This window comes from Hoplias malabaricus, chromosome 10, assembly GCF_029633855.1.
Source record: "Hoplias malabaricus isolate fHopMal1 chromosome 10, fHopMal1.hap1, whole genome shotgun sequence".
Taxonomy (NCBI): domain Eukaryota; kingdom Metazoa; phylum Chordata; class Actinopteri; order Characiformes; family Erythrinidae; genus Hoplias; species Hoplias malabaricus.
Window position 1 is genome coordinate 27577603 of NC_089809.1, and position 21704 is coordinate 27599306.

The 21704-nt window shown below is 40.3% G+C and overlaps 1 protein-coding gene across 2 annotated transcripts in view; it reads left to right on the plus strand.

The window, feature by feature from the left end:
* The first annotated feature begins 316 nt into the window (after positions 1 to 316).
* The window catches only part of grik3 (glutamate ionotropic receptor kainate type subunit 3), a 141484-nt gene continuing 120096 nt past the window's right edge, over positions 317 to 21704 (plus strand). For both annotated transcript variants that reach the window (XM_066682431.1, XM_066682430.1), the window contains exon 1: positions 317 to 717. In XM_066682431.1, coding sequence (XP_066538528.1) covers positions 603 to 717 — 115 coding nt within the window. In that variant the 5' untranslated portion in view covers positions 317 to 602. The remainder of the gene's footprint in view (positions 718 to 21704) is intronic.

The following is a 21704-nucleotide window of genomic DNA, read 5'->3' on the forward strand; positions in this document are numbered from 1 at the left end:
GCACTAGAAGGGCGTCCGTCTGTTTTCCCACCCGTATTCCGGAAAATCCCGCCTGCTCTGCTCTAATTGGCTCCTCTTTGCATCTCATTCTTCTTTGTGATTGGTTTGGAGTTAATCCCCTCAAGCTCTCCAGCCGTAGTGCCTCATATTGGACAACACGTATGAGTATGAGAGGCAAACCAATCACAGAGCAGCATGCGTCGTATCACGAGCCAATCGCAGCACAGGAAGGCGGGACCGTCCTTAATACGGGTGGGAAAACAAAAATCCCACGGTAGGAAGGAATAGAGAGACTCCTGCAGGCTGATAGTAAGAGCCAACGACCGCAGGTCCAGCAGCGATCTGCGATCTCAGAGCTGGAGTTAAATCACGTCTTATACAGCTGCACTGGACTTGAGAAAAAGAGAAAGAAATTTTCGAAAAAGCCTGGAAAGAATGTTTGACCAAGTACAATGAGTGCAAGACAGAGAGACCCTTATAAGAGACCCAACGAAGGCAGTTATTGTGACCAGCAATTGTGAGACGACTTTGGATTCCTAAACAAACCCAAAAGCAACAATTACGAGAAAGGCGAGAAAAGTGGATCCCACTCAGTGAGAAAGATGAGAAATACTTGGTGGTCGTCCCGGAGTCCGAGTTTGGAATACTGGACAACGGTCTTGGTGTGTCTGTTTTGGATTCAATGCTCGTGTGGGATGCCTCATGTCATACGAATAGGTAAGGAACAAAAATAATGGAGTTAACTTGAGTTATTTCAGTCCGGGTAAAAACGCAGCAGAGTGACGGACTGCACCTGCTTCATCGCTCAGTGCCCTGTTGAGTTCTGCTGAATATTTGAAATGCTTCGCTGTTTTACGTGGTTAATTAGCTCGTCATTGTCTATAAGAAGTGAGTGCAGATTAGCATTTTGCGTTATAACGACAATACATTAACGTTAACGTGAATGGTAACGTGTTTACGCGACGATATGTGGAACCTTCTAACTGGGGCTAAGTTCGTGTGCAGCCGTTTGAAACAGTCGTTCAGGTAAAAATGCGTTGAGGGATAAAAAACATTTTTAGAGAGGTATGTTGGGCAGTATGCCGTGATAAACATGTGCGTGTTACTTCTCAATGTGATAATTCTGCTGTTTCCAAAACTTTGGATGCAACTTATATCAACCTGCCTGTGCTGTGTTGTTGATTACTGAAAGGTCCAGTAATTGAGGGTAGATCTGGGAACTGAAATGAGAAATGGAGGGGGGAGGGGGGGGGGGGGATTAAAACGAAATGTCTCCTTTGCAAAGTGACGAGGCGGTGAAACGTTACAGGAGTCGAGTGAAGATCAATATGGCTTTGGCTCAAGGCACATCACTTGTACCCAGAGCAAACACTGAGCATGATACACTAACCCCTGTACAACACACACACACACACATTCTGTTCACATCTATTTGGGACATCTTTCCAATGACCATTCTTAACTCGTATAATTTAGATAACCCAAGTTGTAAGATTCATTTATCTGATTCGAGTTTTTGCCTTTTCTACAAATGCATCCCAGTGAAAGACTGTTGGACATATATCTGACTGAGCAAAATAAATAGACCAATGTTTTCTCGAGTATGAAATGCGTACTTCCTACCTGTTCTGTCCTGAACAGACAGTAGGCCGACCTTTGTGGGAAAATGAAATATCCAAAGCAAGCCTTTTATTTCTAGCCCCTCAGTTTCCCTCATTTGTGAACAATTCAGTGCCTGATGATTGACGGCTGTGGGAATTACTTGTATGACATTGTGGTGAAGATTTGTGATTTCTGGCACTGCTCAGATCAGCGGCATCCTTTTGTGGGAAAGGTGTGGACTGAGGTGTCTTACCAGTAGTCGCTTTTGTGTTTTAGCAGCATGTTCAAAAGAACCCTCAAATAAAATGTTGACAGCTTTTGTGATTTGAATGACACTGGGATGAAGCGAATGCATCTTGAAATTGAATGTGGCTGCTAGAGTCAAAACAGACATGATCACATATGTGCATACATAACCACACAACCGGCACTACAGCCATCTCACGGAAACGGACATTCATCATTATTCTTGTTGTTTTGCTTTCATCAGAAAATATAGTGACGGGTCTGTATCTGTTGTGTTTTGTAGATGGACAGTAGTCCTTGCTTTTATGAACTGGTGTTTGTGTTTTTTTCTTTTTAGATATTCACACGTGTTTACATGGCATGGTTGTACAAACCTGTGCTGCATACATTGTTTATTGCAAAGTAAATAAAGCTGCTCCTTCACATTGGCTTTTAAAGCCATTCACCTGAGGCCACTAGAGGGCTCTCCCTGAACTTCAGCGTAGACGGCTTCACCAGTGCTCCCCTCACAGGATCGGAACCACACCAGTGAAATTCATTAAAATGGGTGCTGTCCAGAGTGGAGGAGGGAGGGGCTTGTGTCTCCCCCAGAGGTAGTCTAAGCACTTCTACACCATCTGTGTAATGGTGGGCATCCAGCGTGGACTTGCCTCCATTGATTCCACTGTTTTTACAATGTGCCTCTCTGAGGCCAGATGGCCGATCAAACTCACTCTGCAAGAATATAAATGTCTGGGGAAGAATGCTTTCTCTCTGCTGTTTGCTGTATTGCCCTCTTACTATTCGAGTAAAGCGGAATGTGGTTTTCAAAAGGACGATGTTTCTGCGTAGGCTCCTGCGCTGATTATGATGGATGTAATGAGGGCGTGTTTGGCAGAATGCTATAGTGCTTTTGGGCTGAACTGATTTTTCGACCACTGCAGCTCAGCATGGAATATTTGATTTGGAAGTGATTTGTGTCGCCTGTTTTGGGGACAAAACGCTTTTTGTTACATCAACCCTAAACTATTTTAATTCCATATTAAAATATGTATTAGCTACACTTGCCTAGGTGTGTCGTTGATTTGAATTAGAGAAGGGCAACATTTTGAATTACAGTCTGTTTGAGCTGTAGCTTGCTAATAGGTTTTTCAAATGTCTCAAGGAGTTTTCTCCATAAATCCTGTGTCTCGGTTTTTAAGCCTGCATAGTTGCACTTGTCTCATTTTCCGTACAGGCAGACGATGGATGAAACTAATTTATGGCCTCTGGCCCTTTTTCTATTTCTGAATGAGGGAATTCAGCGCCAGACAAGGATTTATTGGATAATCAATTGCTTTATCTACCTAATACTTCAAGTGCTTCATCATTGCCAGTTAATCAATCTGGCTCATGATTTTATGTCACTTTTGTTTCGCTTGCTCCTTTGTCCAGAGCAACAGTTGGCCTTCTTGTATTAATTTTCCTCTCATTTTCCCTTCGTTGGGTGTGTGCAATATGAATTGCATCCAGATTTGGATCTCCAGCAAAGTCACTGAATCAGCCAGAGATGTAGCATGAAATATACACAAGCATAACTGCAAAACATAAATAATGTAATCTTGCACAGGAACATCACTGATCATTCACCATTAGATATAGGCTAATATTTTTCCTGGAGCTACTGCACATAAGCTATGCATGCTGTGCTCGATTTGTCTTCATTTTGAATGTGTGCTAATCTGTACACTGTCTGTTTTCTATGGAAATGCTTTCACTTTATAAATACATAGGTCAGTGAAAGAATCACTGAGTCAGAGCGTCTGACTCACGACCCTGTCCATTCCAAGGGCACTGACTGGCTTACTATGCTGTCGGGGAGAAAAAAAAACAGGAAGACATACATATATAAAGAGGCTGACAACAACAAGTGCGACATCATAAGTTCCATCAAATTAAGATGGCCATCAATTGCTGAGCGGAAAATGAATATTTCATTTCCATGTAAATTTAATGGGAGAGCTGACAGAAGCGGCTGTATGGTGAGTCCTCCAGGCAGCAGCCAGTTCTGGAGACGGTTCCCTGTTGAACGCGGGCCAGCGCCAGGCCACTTTGATGTGGGCTGCCCAGGTCTGGGTCTGTGTCCGTCTGGGGAAGGCTCTTGCAGTAGGCTGAGATGAGGAGCAGTGCTTTGACCTGGACAGAGGGGAAGTACTCATCCAATTGAATGCCAATGTTTGAACATCCATGTGTAGTTCACTTTGTAAATGTATCATCTACAGGGCACACTTTTAATAATATGTTTTAATATATGTATGAAATTTGACCAGTTGTGCTCTACATTTTTCATGGAGAGGTTTCGTAGCACATGAAAAAGGACCCATTGACATAAATGGCAATTTTGCACATAAGCTAATCATCCTTCTCTATATTCACAGGCTAAATAGATATTAGACTAACAGACACTCGTATGAACTAGCACATTCACAGCTGTCTGATTATTTTTCTGATGCTCTTCTGCACATCCGTTTCATTAACAAAGTCAGCACACTTGTGGCCTTGCTATTAGCTTCAATGTAGTTAATGAGAGACAGCAGATGTTGGTATTGTTCTCTTGAAAGTGTGAATCAAATGCTCAGTGGCCTCTTCTCTTATGTCAGCGGGATATTCTGCCTATACTGGCACTCAGAGCTCCTGCGAGACTCGACAAGACTGGCAAGCGATCTGCCATCAGACATGCAGACACTCTCTCTCTCTCTCACACACACACACACACACACACACAGACAGACAAGTTCAGTGTATCTCGTGTAGAGTACACAAAACAGTGTAATTAAATGCAAACCGAGTCATACTTGAAGACGCATATCACGTGCAATTGTGTGATTACTTTTTAATGCAACTGCAAGTTGGACCCTCTCCACATAATGGCTTTGAAGCCTAATTCAAAAATCTATACATTATGTAGACAGCAATTAAATGCTTGTGAACTCACAGAGGATATAGCTTCTGAAATACATCCAAGCATTGTAGTAGAAGTAGTGTGAATGTGTTCTTTAGTACACGATTAGTCCGTGATATTCCAGTGCCTGAAGACAGATTTAGAAATTATGGGTCAAATCTACCAATTTCTCCACATTTCAGCTTATTTCAATCATTAAAGCAACACTAGGCTTGGCTTGGTATTTTTGCTTCGGCTTCTCTAACGGTTGCAGGGTGTATTTCATTTTTACAGCTCTCTCCTGAAATCAAGGAGAAGTGTGAGGGAGGGAGGATTCCTACCCTCCTGCAAAAATTACATCAATGCAGCTATGAAAGCAGCTCTGTCCAGTCAGTGAAGCATCACACTGATTGTGAAGCTGTAATGTTAAAGTAAAAATACTACATATTGTTTTTTTTTCCAGAGTGGTCTGATTTGAAATGGAAAGAGTGTGTGCTAGGGACATTTGTTGAGAACTGAAGCAGTGACTAGAAACTGCTGCAAAAATGAGAGCTCAAAGAAAGTGGATAGGCGACTCAAGTGTTTATATGTGTGAGTGTGTGAGTGAATGTGTGAGCATGTGTTGCCCTGTGAGGGACTGGCGCCCCCTCCAGGGTGTTTTCCTGCCTTGCGTCCAGTGATTCTGGGTACATTTTGGACCCACCGTGACCCTGAACCGAATAAACGGTTACAGACAATGAATGAATGAATTAATATTTTAATCTGAAATAATATGAGTTACACACTGTATTTTTGTTTTGGGTATGACCCCTTGTTGTATTCACCACCGCTGTAAAACTATTGGCAAGTCCTCTGCAATCAACCTTTTCACATTAAACACTGAGTAACTCTGTTTTCATCTCAGAGCTAGACCTATTCACAATTCCTTGAACTGAAATCTGAGTGGTCAGAGACTTCAAAGTTTATAATGAGGGTGTAATACATACTTAACAAGGTGAAATAATCCTGATAAATCTTTTGGGGAATACACCTACCTGATGCAGGAATAATTGACTCTGTTATAGATTATAAGGATCATTGCGTGCTGGCCAACAGGGAGTGGAGATAAGGTAAATGGAGATTGGAAAACGTTGAGATAATCCACTGACACCGTAGGCCTTTCCCTGCACCGCAAGCCTTGAACTGTTCTCAGAGCAGATGGTGTTTTCATATCACACTACAAAGTATCTGCTCCACGCTACAAGGTCTGAGGGGAACATATGCTCCTGGTAATGAAATAAATAATACGGATGTGAACCTCACGCTGACGCAACCGCGAACGGCTTCGGATTAACGAGGGCGAAAAGCCCTGCCTTCGGATGCGCGCTGACCTGCAGAGCCCCATTTGTCTCATGCTGGAGAGGTCGGGGGGCGATGTGGGGGAACCCAGCAAAGGGTCCGTGTGATGGAATCAGATAATATTGTGCTGTTCCTGTTTTATTCCATGTGCTTGTCTCCGGAGATGGCATACCATTACTTCTAGATGTGTGCCCTTCTAGATTTGACAGCTCGGGGAAAATTCATGGGTTGTCAATGTACTTGGTCTCTCTCGCTCTTGCTCGGTCTCTCACTCGCCCTCTCTATCTCTCTCATTCCCTCGTTCCCCTTTTGTAGTAGGTGCTGCACCAGCAGACAGAATCAAATTTCATGTTCTCCCCATTTGTCTTTATTACGAGCCCCTGTCTCACCCATCTGACTCTCGAGTCCCTGCCATCGCCCGTCCACTGCTGGGAAAGTCAAATACAATTAAAGGAGCCAAACGGGAAAACCGCCACCATCTGATTTCTTTTATGGTCACAGGTTACACCCGCCCGCACAACAGGCAGTGACAAGGACGTGGACAAATGCTGCCGTACCGCTTCCCAGTCAAACGGGCAACAAAAATAACATTGCTTTGGCCATAAATAAACACACTTACTCCCACATACATACACACTGGCTAAATATCCACCACAGCCTGGCCTTTGAAAGGCTGTGAAAAGGAGAAGACTTTAGCCAGGCGAAGCTTCAGAGACTCTTATTTAGTTTGTTAATTAGCTCAAACCTTTTGATCCCAATTTGAAAACCTGCCACGTTGCAGCGCTTGCCTCTTTTGTGCGTTGCCCCAAGCAAGATAAAGCGGTGCCTTTTTTTCCTCCTTTGCTTTTCAAATAGTGTGGCATTCAAGGACTCCCCCCACCCCACGCTCCTCCCCAATGACGAGTGCCTTATCCGTCTCCAGACATGGCCAGCATCTGCAGACACCGGTATTACAATATAGCTGGCTTGTTACTCCAGTAATACAATAGCAGACCTTTTCCTCCTGCTTAATCAGGCCTTGACATAAAGGATTCACTGGCAATGGTTAAGTCCATATTTAGCTGAGAGTGTGCATGAGAGGTAGTGGATGACCTGCTTGCACTGACCTTTTCAGTGTCCAGCTGGAAATGGCAGGCTCTATGTGGCTTCATGGAGCATGCTTTTTCCCAAAAAGAAGGTAAAGAAAAAAGAAGTAGCCATGAGGAATGAACATTATGCTCAACTTGGGGTGTGATACGCATCACAGTACAGAGGTCAGGGTTAGGGCTGCTCTCGATGGACACAGTCCTTTACAACTAAAAAAAAACATCCTGTGGAACTTATCAATAGACAGCAGATACAGGAGAATGTTTTGGATAGCCTGTTTGGCCTTTTTTAAGGAACACTGCATAGAAACGTGAGCTATAGCAAATTATTATTATCAAGTCATTGTAATGCGGTGGCTCAGCTCAAGTTGGGATCAAATCTGAGCATGTTTTTCTAATGCTAAAGGACACTGGGCCAAAATGTCAAGCGAGATTATAAAATATTTAAAATCCCTCTAACTGTAGCCTAAGCTGTTTAAGATTTGTAAAATGGGAAATATGTTAGCAGTGCAAGCCTAAATTATGGTGTCTTAAAGTCACTCGAAGTCATTCTAAGTCTCATGTTAAATATGGATTTGGCAGATCAAATACCAAAAATCAATGTACAGTAGTTGTAGTAATAATTGTAGTTTTAATATTGTGTTGATTTCAGATACCCCATATTATCTCCAAGACTTCCCTTATGTTTATTTTATTTTACACAGTTCTATAATGAAATCTTACAAATATTCTCCTCTCCTTCTGAGTAGAGAATGTACTTTTAGGGAACAAAACTGGAGTTTAAAAGCACTGTTGTACCTTTTTAAAGGTACATTTACACAGTTGGTATCATTATTGACCAGTAATGTACCTCTACCGTACTTGTTTCTGAGAGTGTGTACACAGAGGACACACTTGGGAACACTGCTGTGTTGTTATTGTTGCTCTTTTAAAAAATTAGCATGTGCATATTTTCAGGTAGCTGTTATGACCTTTTGGTGAAAACTGTGTCCCCAGCAGTGGAATACACTTTGCTGGAGCTGCAATGAAGTCTGAAACAGACAGCAGGCTTTTGTGTGTCTGCCTACTTTGTTGTTGTCTTTCAACAACCCCAGGGGATTTTTTTTTAAGAAAAAGTACATTGCCTTTCCAGTACATATCATTTTAGTTTTATATTGCACTGTGTCCATTGTGCTGGGGTTTGAAGGAAGTGTTTCCTAAAAGGTCGTTTGGTTCTGCTTTCTTTTTAGGCCGAGATCCAAGGACTCTGGATGCTGCATTGCTGTGTTTTGGTCATACATCTCAGAGTTTTCTTCGAGTTTTCTTGTGCACAGGAGTCCGCTAGAAAAGAAAGTCAAATAGAATAAAGCCATTCTAAAAAGGGATGTGTAATAATAAGAGAATCATATCTGTTTCAACATATAATACCATAAACATTAATGTTAGAACACATAGATGTTTGGATTTGACTGGATATTCAATGTGTTACTGTGTATTGTATTAATTATATTGCATTTATAGTCATTTGCACATAAATAATATATTTTCACTAATGAAAATCAAGGAGGAGGTAGTGTATATATATATCTTTATTTTAGGCCCCATATATGGCATGAGCTTACAATTATCATATTTGTACATTCTTAATTTTAGTGACATTGGGTTGAAATGTTCATTTTAAAAATGTTGTAGTGGTAACAATCTACAATTAGGAGTCTTGTTCAGTGTCCTGGTAGAGCAGCTAGAGATGCATGATATATCGGTGGCCAATGTATTATTTACCGATACGTGGATATTTTCTTAGTTATTGTTATTGGTCTGATATTGGAAATTTAGTCAATATTACAACTTACAATTAGCCGCCTTTTTGAGCTTGCGGATATCCACTGACACCTGTAAATACATAACTATCTCTGCCGTGTGGACATTTTTCAGTTTCTGCAGAGAAGCGTTTCTGGGATTAAATTTCTCTGTGGTGAAAACTAATTTAAAAGTGATGCTCAGTACACGCACACACAGATAGCAATGTAAATACACACACAAACACATCAGTTTAAAAGACAGAAAGATACTCTCAACCACCACAGTGCAGGAGCCCTTCTTACATAAAATAGATATAAAGTCATTCAGCATCTGAATTTATTGATGATAAGCGATTACAAACTCAAACGCTCAAACACACTCTCTCTCTCTATCCCTCGCTCGCTCGCTTGCAACTGCTTTATACAGCTCTATCCCTCTCTCTCCAAAACAAACCGGGTGCTGCACTAATTAGTGCCTCTCTAGAGACAATTCATGCAGACTCAGCAGTAAATCTTTATTAAAAATATAAATAAACTACAACTAATATATTTAAAAGATGAAATTAAAAGGTTTACTGAAAAAAAGGCTTGTCCTATGACAACCTATGATAAAAAGAATTTGTTTTGGTTTAATTCAATATGAATTTGCTTTAATTTGAAAAAGATTAAATCATCAGCTATTAATATTGGTATCGGCTACTCCAGGGTGCTAATTATCGGTTATTGTATTGGCCCAAAAAATTAAAAATCGGCAGTGTAGGGAATTAAACCCTGATGCATAGAATGCAGCATTGTTTGCTGCTAAGCTGCACCACCACTTGGTAGCATTAAATAGTTGCAAACATTTTAGCCAAAAACTCTGCCTTGTTATGCAAGCAGAAAACGTGGTGTGTGCCTTATGCATCTTATGATTGGCATCTCATTGCGGCAAAGTGTGGGGTGAGAATGACAGGGGTGTGCGCTGGGTGAATCTACAGATATGTTAGTTTTTTTTTGGCTGTACTGAGTCAGTGAGTCAGTGATTGAATGTATACTGAAATCTTGGCTGTCTACACTGTACAAATCCACATTCTCAAATTAAGCACGTTTATACTGTCTGTAGGCTTGTCTGCGTCTGCCATGTCTGCATTAATGAAGTCATATGAGAATATAGTAATTACATGATAATTAGGTAGTGAACTGTGGCGTGTTATTTTTTTCACTGTTGAACCGTGAATTTATTCCGGTGTGGTTTCCTTATGCCTTTTTCATCTGTAATCTCCATCTTATTACACAGCAGGGATGGATGCGTTTATTTATTTATGCATTTGCCTGATGTTATAATTTTAAATAGGAGAACACGAAAGTTAGGGAACTAAATGCATTAAACTCTTGCCAAAATCTGCTCGTCACCTTTTTGCGTTGAAAAGTACATGGAACGTTTATATGGGAGTCCTTCTCCTAACTGCTTCCAGTAAGAACTCAGAATCATCTCATGAGCTGCAGGCAGTTATTATGTTCATCAGTTCAATTGCACTTGAGGAGGGCTGTGGAGGTCAACAACCACATTCAGAATAGCCTCCGGATTCTCCAGAACAACAGCACTTTTTTCCCCCCTGCTCCTCACCATTGTCCTTTCCAAGACCCCATAAGTGATGTGGAAACTTGCCAGTCAGAGTGGCATCCACTCAAGGCTGAATATGACCACTGTTCATTTCAGCACAATCAGAAAAAGGAATTCTCCATTTGTATTGCTGCACCTCAGCTATCAGTTGGGGTCAAATGTAAGCATACATATTAATAGGAAAGGGCACCAGGTGGAAACGTATATTTTATTGTTGTGCTTTAAGAAGGAGGGGGCCTTTACTCTTCTGAAATGTGAAATTTGTTTGTCAGATTGTTAGAGATAAAGCCAGCACTGCTTATTCATACTGTCATATATGGCCCAATGTCCTTACTTCTTATAGTCGAGTGACAGTACGGGTATGGCGCATGTGACACTTCTCTATTCATTGGAGCACAGTGAATAGAGAAAATATGTGAAGTATTACTACATCTTTTAACCTGTGCAGTTTATTTCATCGTTAAAGGTGTTATGTCCGTTCGTTACGATTTCATTGCTCTCTCAGTATTTACTCTGTCCTGTGAGGTTGATACAGGCTGTGTAGGAGGGAGCTGGCCAGGTCCTTACTGTGTGGTAGCGAGCAGTGCTAACTCACAGAGCAGGCTGCTCAGGGTCACATCAATACCCGAGTGGACACTTTAAAGCCCACACCAACTGGACTGGAACTACTGTAGCATTTCATGGAGCATCATAAGACAAAGAACATGCACATTTGTATGAAAATATTTGAACACGTCTGATAAAATAGCATTTTTTACATAGTATTTTCAACATGGTGGGGGAAAAAACTTTTAAATAAAATCAGGCATAGCGTTTGTGAAAAATTTTTTTCTACTCTGACGTTATGCAAATGAACAGTAATTATGCATTTAAAATGTGCTGAAATATATACACATTATGAACATGCCCTTATTTGTGATTAGAAAGTGAAGAAAACATGAATTAAATGAGCTCAATCAGAATGGATGCATTTCTAATGAAACACCGTGTGCAGGCCACCACTCCCGTGTTCCTCCTGCTAAGGGAATACATGCTAGTTTCCTGAAACTTTGCTGTAAAACTTGGAAATGGCTGGGGACTGTGGAGGGCTCACTGGCAGAGACACAGTCTTCTGATATACTGTTATGACCATGAGAAACAATTCTCTGTGGGTTCATCTGCTTTACTGTAAACAACTTATATTCCTATTAAGATGAAGCTGTTTGAAAAGCTTTGCTTTTCAGTCTGTCCTTGTCCATTCAAGGTTTTAATGAAGCTGTTTGCATACTGATCTATTCTGCCCTGCTCGGAAAATAAATAATAAACTGCTGGTTAAAAGTTCACCAGCACAAAACTCACCCGAGCGTGGAAGTTCAGTCATGTGAATAAAAGCCTCCGTTTCAGACTTTTAAGTAACGAGTGTGCCTTGGCCTAACAATGCAATGCATGATGCTGAAAAATATATTGGTGTAAACTAACTGGAGGTGATATTGAAACAGATTAATTAGCCGAATTAATTACCTTGCTGCTAATTGCTTCACATCGAACACAGACGCGAGATCATTCTTTTTGCATTCCTAATCACAGTTAATCAGGGATTTGGTTAAAAAAAAGAGAAATATAATAAAGATTTATTCAAATGATTGCTGTGAGCTGCTATATGTAAACCTAGCTTTCACAAAGGGATATTCTCACACTTTGTTTGCATCATTTCTGTTCACTGCAAATGAGTGTTTATCCTGTTATTTGCAAAAACATATTGTGTACACGTGTGAGTGCTTTGCCTGAATATCTGAAGATGACCAACCCTCCTGATTTCAGAGAGCTGACATTTTGTGTGGTCACTGGGATCCATGATAACAAGGCTTAACGTCGCCCATCCTAACAACATATATATATATTAGGATTAAGGGCCATGTGAATAAGATCTCTGCTGGCTTCATAAGCCACTTAAACGCTGATGCACATACCATACCAGTGCTCCACAAGCAAGAGAGGAAAATGTCAGAGGTAGTGTTGAGTCATTCAGCTTGGAGCTGAGAGCTTTAAGGTGAACTCAGTGTTCGCCCAACTCAAAGATTCCCAATAAGCACAGAAAACAAGGGCTGTGGCTGTCCCCCTCTACGATGATGTGATGTCTGGACTTTAAAAGGCGTTGTATAAAGACCAGAAGACAATAAGGCTTACAGACTCCAATGTTTTGAAATGCCTAAATTGATCCGTTTAAATGTCATGGACAGTCATTTAAGTCTGAGGCAAGGTTTTCTGTCGAATGAAGCCATCCTCAGGCTTGTTGTGAGAATATGTTGTTGGCTTAAGCCAACAATTTTTAAAAGGAATGTTTTACTGAAAAATAATCCTCATACAGTTTTCCCACTTAAACTAAAGTAGACGATCTATCAAAGCGTGTTCGGCTACTAAAGTTAGCTGCTTTCGTTTTTGAAGTGGAACTCTGAAGCTAATAGCAGTCATCTATAAAGCAGTATGTATTAGCTTCTTTAGCCTTGTAGCTCCAGTGCAAATCTAAAAAAGCAAACTTTAGACTCCAAACATGTCTTAGGCAATTTAAATAACAGGAAAGCAGTGCAAGCTAGATATTTCAGAGAGCCTTTTTACATTACAACATTTCAGTATATGTGCCGTGCCTGACTAATACAGACATTAGAAAGTAACCAGGAGGCTACTATTCCATTTTTATGTGGCATATGCTCCTTTCTTGGCCAAAAATAAAAAATAGAAAACATTGTTGATCATTTAGGCTCATTTTTATCTCATTTAGTTTATATTCATCTACACTTGTATGTATTCGCTCACACTTTGAATACACCCCAGTAATAGAACATTACTATGCACACAAGACACTGATAAACCTTAAATCATGCGGTGGCAATTCTGTAGGACATTGGGCATTATTTCACTACAGGTTCTTGGCCTGCAAAAAAAAAAAAGATGAATGAAGCCCACTGATTGAACAACTTGAAATGGAGCAGTGATTGAAAAGCGAGAGGCGCGTCAAGGCCAGAGGACAATCAGTGGGTCTTTGTGCCGTTTTCCTAGCCGGTAATGACATTTAGGATGCCTCGCGCATAGAAATAAGCACGAGAGCTCTGGTAAATTTGCTGGTGGCTGCTGTTCCACAGAGCTGACTGAAGCCATGTAGCGAGCTTGTGCTGGATGGTGCCTATTAAAGACCAAAAGCTGAGAGCTCCAGCCACTGTCAGACTAGAAAGAACAACTCGTGAAGAAATTACCTCCTATTATGGGCCTCCCAGACCAGCGTGATCGAGTGGAACAGGGAAGGCCGAGCACTTTCATACTGTCAGTGAATCTGACTTGTATTTCGAGGCCCAAAGATGATATAGAGAAACATCCTTTTCCTATTCCTTCATCCTTCCTTCTTCTCCTCCTGCTCAGGAAAAAGAAAAAGCCCTTCCTCACATCAGTTTTGGAAACTCCTGAACAACCCTTTCCTCTGCCTTGTAAAAGAACACGGCTTTTGTAGAAGCCTCATCCACGAAAGCAGACCTCATCCTGTCAAATTGCAAATTTAATCCCATTCAGCCGGCGCACATTGTAGTAATCCCCAGTGGGACACAATGGGCCGTTCCCTCCCCATCCAGCCCCTGCCTCATCTCTTTGGATTATACTGTTTGTATTTCAATAATGACAACCAATTACAGGTCTTTATGTAAAGGCATTAATGCCACTTTGTGTCTATTCTATCTCTTCCGGGTGCTGTATCCTTTTAAGGATTTATGCGAACTGCGGAGAATAGTGTGAATATAGAAGAGAGAGTGCTGTTTGACACAGGGTCAAAAATTCAAAATGAGTGCAGATTTTTCATTTCCAGAAAATAAATAATTGCCTCTTCAAAAACAAATGATGTTGCCTGCTTTGGCCCACAATAACCAGTAATTTCTGAACATGCTGTTTTTCATCCTTTAGACCTTCCCTGTTGCTTGATTTTTGCTGGAGGAAATGGGTGGTGATTGCCTTGTGTGAGTCTGCATGAAGCACTGAGTGTTCTCCTCTCAGATGCAGCTCCTTCCTCGGGCTTGATTAGCTGCGAAGCTCTGATGGTACAGGCTGACGTGTTGACTGAGCAGCGCCGCTTCACCTGACAAAAGCCCTCATGATTGGAGAACTTATTCTGCTCTGCCAATCAAACCCCCAAGCACAATATGCCATTCCACACAGAGAATCAGCCTTCTGTCCTTTGTGTACTGTGTCCATGCAGCAATAGATTGCCTCAGTCTGATACAATCTCAGAGAGTGAAATAGCTGAAGAAATATAGGGTGATATACAGACAACCCCCATTTCCCCCCCAAAAAAGACCTTTTCTAAAAATGCTGTAAAAAATATAAACAGTAATTGGTTAAATTTTTTGATTATTTTATTCAACTAATTTAATGACAAAGAAAACCTTCAGCATTTTTACTGACCTACATAGTATTATTCTGTAAAACATGACACATCAAATTTGTGTATACATATTTAACAATACAATATTACTGCAACACAAAATAACTTGGGAGAGGGCAAAATGAAACGGAATGTCTAAGATTGTGGGGTTATTCCGCTCTAAGCTCTGCGTCTTTTAAAGTGGAACAGTATGTTTTTGTATGTGGCTGAAGTTAAACTTGTCTGTAACTTGTCTGTTTTTATGCACTGTTTGAATTACCACAAAAAACGCATTTGAAACTTGAGTTGTTTAGTTTTGTAACACTTTAGGTAATGCAGTTAGCCGTCTTCAGTTTGGAGACATTTCCACCTTAAGTGATCAGAAACAGCAAAAATAAATCATTATTACCCACCTATGGAGTAGGAATAGAGTAATATCTCATTTTGGTTTCAACGTTTGGAGTTGTCTCAGATATCTAAAACATCCCCAAATTCCTCTGCCATGAGCAGAAAGATTACCTAGACAGTTTGTTTTTTCATTTATTTACAGACAATGTCCTTGCAAGCCCGAATGGATGATAGTTCACCACTTTGTGGCAAACTTCATGAGGTAATTGTCTGTCTGTTCAAAGATATTTTTCTCAGTGCAAGATTGCAAAGAATTAACATTCACCATCTACAGTTCATAATGTCATATAAAGATTCAGGCTGTCAGGGGAAATCTCCAAGAGTGGAAAATGCTTCTGAATGTATGTGATCATTGAGTCCTGAGGCGATATTGTTTGAGAAACTGTCATTGTGGGTATAGCCACATGGGCTCGGGGGCACTTAAAAATGTGATTTTTAAACAGAAATGCTGGTGAGTTCTCTGGGCCTGAAGTCATCTGAGATAGACTGAAAGACTTGCGCTGTGTTCAGATGAGTTCGCATTTCAGCTTGTTTTGGGGGAAAATGGATTTTGAATTCTAAGTGCCAAAGATGGGAAAAAAAAGACCATTCAGATTGTTACAAATGGAACATGTAAAATTAACATCTGTGATGACATGGGGGTGCATCACTGCCAGTGGTATGGGTGGTCTTCTCATGTATGTGAAGATACCACTGCTGCGGATACTGGCATTTTTCTACTCTTATGCAGCCATCAAAATGATGTCTTTTTCCAGAAACTCCATGTATTTTCACCAGGACAGTGCTAGGCCTCGTTCTTCACAAGTTTCAGCAGTGTGGCTTTGCAGTCATTTGTTGCCTGTGCTTGACTGGGCTGCCTGCAGTCCATATCTATTACCTATTGAAAATGTATGGCACATCATGAAAAGGAGGATTAAACAACAGTGAACACAGAGAGCAGCTCAGTCTTGTATACAGCAAGTATGGGCAATTACCACAGTTGCCATTCTCAGTTCTCTAACAATTAAAAAAGCAATTAAAATAAAAGGTGATGTGATCCAGTGGTAAACATGCCTCTGTCCCAGCTTTTTGTAGTGTGTTGCAGGCATACATTTCTGAATTTGTTGAAATTTAACAGAATTAAGTTTGTCATACAAAAAAAAAAAAAGAAGTGTGTCTGTGTCTGTTCAGTAAGGTTTTAAGTTAAATGACAAATTACAGGTTTTAGTTTTTATTGCATTTTTAGTAAGTGTCCACCTTTTCTGGGGATGGGGTTTGTACCCTGCAGGTCATTCTTGCTGTTCCTTGGTCAGTAGCTTGCAACCATCTTAATACTCTGGCCCAATCAATTTGAATATTTTGTAACCAGGGATAATAATTCCAATAGCAAAGATTATTAACTTATATGGTAAAATAAGATTAAATATGAATATGTCTGAATTATAGGTTTGTAATTCTATAAAATATTCAATAATTAGAACTGCTGAAACTGTAAGTTATGTGGTTACGTGAGTATAAACTATGCAAGTGCCAATGTTTAGGTTTAGGATAAGTTTAAATATATGTTTTTATAATATTACCCTGATGTTGTTTTGAGTTCAGACTCTTTGGTTCAGCCTGTGTTGTGTAAGTTTCAAATATGTCATGTCATCAGGATAATTCTGCTTGAATTCAGGCTGGGTTCTGATCATAAATGCTCCATTTATTATCAGTGCTATGGCCTCGTATTGATAACGCTGTGTGTTATAAATATCAGTATAAAAATATTAATTAATTGTCCATTTCTGGGTCGCGTTGGGTCTGGAGCCTACCTGAAAACCTACATGGGGCACAAGGCAGGAATACATCCTGGAGGGGGCGCTACACACAAACACATTTAATCACACACTCACACCGTGGGAGGAAACCCACATGGACATGGGGAGAACACACCTAACTCCTTACAGATAGTCACCTGGAGTGGGACTTGAACCCACAACCTCCAGGTCCCTGGAGCTGTGTGACTGAGTCACTACCTGCTATGCCACCATGCCTCCCCCACATAAAAATATATACAATTATATTAAACGAAAGAAACCCATTGTTTTATACCAACCACTATTATTCCAACTATGGCTTTTAGCTCTAACCAAGTGTGTAATGTAGGTTTTTTCCCTTTTATGACAAGAATTTCATCAGCCCAGAGTCAACGTAGATGAAATCTCTGAGAGATATGCACTGATGTCAGGTTAGAGGATTGTGTGACTGTATGGCTGAAATAGATAAGTGCTAGTTCTCTTTCTCTGTGTCAGAATTTGAACGATGGATGTCACACAAGCCACTCTCTTTTGCATTGCCAAAGCTGCCTGTACAAAATGGAGCCACTGTAATGACTTTTTTAGCAAGGCAAGTTTAATAGAAAGTCTGTAATAGCATTCACAATAATTTCGTTGAGAGGCATGATTGAGAGCAGGGGAATGTGGAAATGAAAGAAGGAAAAAGTCATTTACTCTTTTGTTCATCTATATGAAGTGCTGGATGTCTCTTTCTTTAGCGTATTATCTCTTCTGAGAACCCAGTGACTGGAGACTCATTTCTCTACCATCCCCTACTTTCAAATCTGATTCGGCAGACTTTAAGACATTAACTATTTGAGGGCAGACCAAATAAATAGATTGGGAAGAGAGTTTTTATTCTCCACATCTATCAGCTAATAAGGTGCTGCTCCATATTTCTCTCTAGATTAATGTTGTAAGGTTTGCCTTCATTCATTTTTATGAAAATGGGCAAATGTTTAATAAACTGTTGCTTTTGATTTCGCAACTCAGTATGTGTTGTAAATGATGATGTATTTTCCTTGGTGTCATGTGTGAAGTTATCTGGGAATTTCTCTTGGTTGTAGGTTGGGATAGTGGGGGATGGTTGGGTAAACATGCAGATATTAAGTTATTAATCTGTATTATTTTTCTTTTCCTGTTGCTGTTGTCAGAAGACATTTTAGTGGTTGATGCTCATTATATTTTAATGTATGATTATGGGGAAATATAAATTATGCTTTTTAAATGATACGCTACAATAAGTTGTGCTTAATATGAGCAGTGGTTTGAAATAACAAGGTACAAGAAAAAACACGTACATCTTGCACAAAGCTGACTGTAAATAAGAATCGCTTATCCAGTTCAGGGTTGCATTGGGTCCGGAGCCTACCCGGAAACACTGGGCACCAGTCTTTCACAGTGTGACACACACACACAAACATATTCACTCTGTTGGCAGAGAGAACACACCACCTCCTCACAGACCGTCACCTAGAATGGGACTTGAACCCACAACCTTCAGGTCCCTGGAGCTGTGTGACATTACCTGCTGTGCCACTGTGCTGCCCCTGAAACTTATTAATTAATTTAATTAACTTAAGTGAGTCTCCTAAAGGTGGAATGACACATTTGTTTTGATTGTATTGACACATCATAAACTTGTCCATTTCAGATGGAGCCAAATATGTAAAAAAAATGAATATTTCAGGCTTTACAGGGAAACTCAAAGCAGTGGAAAAACATTTTATTTGAACAGATTTAATACTCGATTCAGTAATACAACTTCTTTCAGTTTTAACAAACAAGATTTACATACTGTAGCTTTAACTGATGCAGCTAGCCTACATAGGAGTACATTCACAGCATATACTACATAGAAACTACTTGTCTATTCCACTAACACCACGCTCTGAATGTCTCAAGAAAGGGATTCTGTTTAGCATGCTCCATCGTTCTCAAATCTGTGCAAGGCCCGGGATGCTAACATAAGCTAGCCTTTTTTTTCTTTCTTTTTCTGGATCTCCTCTGCAAAATTGCCCTTGATTTTCTCAAAATTACTCTCTCTCCCTTGATGTGTGCAATTGTATTTAACCGGCTGCCAGCTTTTATAAATTTCTTTATCCTAAATGAAGTGGTCACTATAGCCGTGGGCTTATTTCGGTTTCAGTAGAAAATGTAGTCACTACTTTTTTTATGCCCCCCCACCCAAACACCCACACCAAATGTCCTCAGTACTGCCCTTTAAATAAACACTAACAGCGTGTCTCCACGGATCTATCCTGAAGTACTTTGTCAGCTTTTTACTCTCTTACATTCTCTCACTTCTGTGTATGAGCTGGATTTCCTTTATTCACTTAATTGTTTATTCTATAAATTCCACAGAAATGTTGCTGCGTGTTGGTGGTACACATGTGTGGAAGGCATTTTTGTGTGCATAGTTTTTACATTTTTTTATAATAATAATATATATATATATTTTTTGAGCAAATTTCCAGCCTATTGTAACATGTACTGGTAGCACATTTCTTCTCAGGAAACATTACAATGTGGCAATGCTGAATTTGTATAATCAAACAGGCTCGCAGAGTCAGCGCTGTATCTGTGTTGGTGATAGACCCATGCAGCTGGAAGAGTGGACAGGCGGAGAGAAAATAAATCCCTGATCACACTCTGCTCTGCATTTACATAAGAAGTGGAAGTCTGTTGCAGAAGAGTGCCTTGCAGTAACATTACACGTTTGTTCTGTGAGGGCCGGGTGAGCGAGTCGCAGCGAGGGAGGTGGAGAGCGGGTGAGAAAATATTGGTTTTGTCAAAGCCTCATGAAAAGTGTTGTAATCAGACAGAAACGGTATGTTGACTAACAGTGGTGTGTGGGTTTTTTTTTTTTTGTGCATGTGAGAGAGAGGGATATATACATACAATTCGAGCATCGTACCAAAGGCTATATGCTCTTTCTCTCCAAATAAGATTCCAACACTAGGTCATTTGCCTTTGAATTATTTATGCAGGGCACACACTGTTTTGCAGTACACTGACCGCTCTATTGTTATTCAGTTTGTGTTTGTGTGTAGACTGTTCCTCAGGTGTAGAGTAGGCAGTAACCATGCAAACCTGTGTGTAATCATGAGAAGATTCTGCAGTTTAAGGCAGAATTAGCTTTTCCGCTTTTCTTGTTTCCAAAGGGCTCTAGAAGGATTAAAGGTACTGGAACACAAGGAGGTATCAAATGAATTGTTTAAAAACATGACGTCGTTTACTCTGTGAAAACAGCGCTGTCAAAATTAAACATTTTGGAGTGGCTATTAAGTGATACAGTGGTCTTTGTGTGGACCCTATCACCAGGAGATCAAAGCTTTGTCTCAGCCATCAGACACATCAGAGAGTCTAGAGAGCACAATTAGACTCGCTCTCTGAGTGGGAGGGCCATCCCCTCTCCTCCTGTCACTGTGCACAGTGCTAGTAGCACCAGTATCTCTCAGCTGCTGTGACAGATCTGGGACGTTTGCATTCTCCTCCATCACGCTAAACCCTTCAGTTTGATTAGGAGTAATTTGAAGAAAGACTGGGGGTGGCCTTATGGTTCTTGCAGGAATCGCATGCTTTCCCTCCACCCTGCTGAGGCTAGTGTCCCTATGTGTGTGATTAGAAAGGACTGTGTGATGTTTGGCAAAAACTGTCCATGAACTAATATTTAATAATGCATTTTTAACCTCATCAAGTCTTCTGAACATACAATAATATCTATTGATGACCTTGACACTAGAAGGAAGATGTTTACTAGTGATCCAGTTGAATTAATCAAGGCTGCACAGGTTGAAGGTTACAATGAAAATATAATCTGAGAAGCAAACATGGTTTGGAAGTGCATGGTATGGACTAGGGATTATGCATCGTGATTTCTTTTTTTTTTTTGTCAGATTAAAAGGGTACAGCACAAAACAATGCTATTACATATTGTAAAAATGTATGCTAAAATATGTAGATCATTCAAATATTTTTAATGTTAACAAACAAACAGTTTAAGGAGGAACAGAAAGAAAAAAACAAACAAATACTTGGTCATCAAATATCATCAATGATTGATAAGTGCACATTTGACAATGTTTAAAGGGATAATATGTGTTTAGGCAATGAGGTGAAATGTATATGCAATGTTTTATTCTCATTGATTGATTTATTAATTGATTGGTCAACTGTTTATACAGTGTTTATATTGGGATGTTAATTAACATGGAATGGATGGCCCTCTGTGCTGGTGTGGCCTCTGTCTAGGGCATGTGCCTTCCACCCGAAGCTTCCGGGTTGGTTCTGGGCAAACCCTGACCCTGAACAGGATGAAGTGGTTACAGAAAGTAATGAAAAATGAATAAGCCACTAAGGTTAGGTCATCACTTTTTCTACAGTGTTCCCTCCGAGGGCAACATACCCTCGGATATTCTCAGCAGTTTCCCTCAGGTCCTCCAGGGGTGTAAGAATGCACTCGGCCCGCATATTGATTCACTTCACAAAACTGGGTTCGGGTTCACATTTTCACAGAATTTAAAGAAACACATAAATGAAGATTCAATGTTAAAAACAACTTCTTT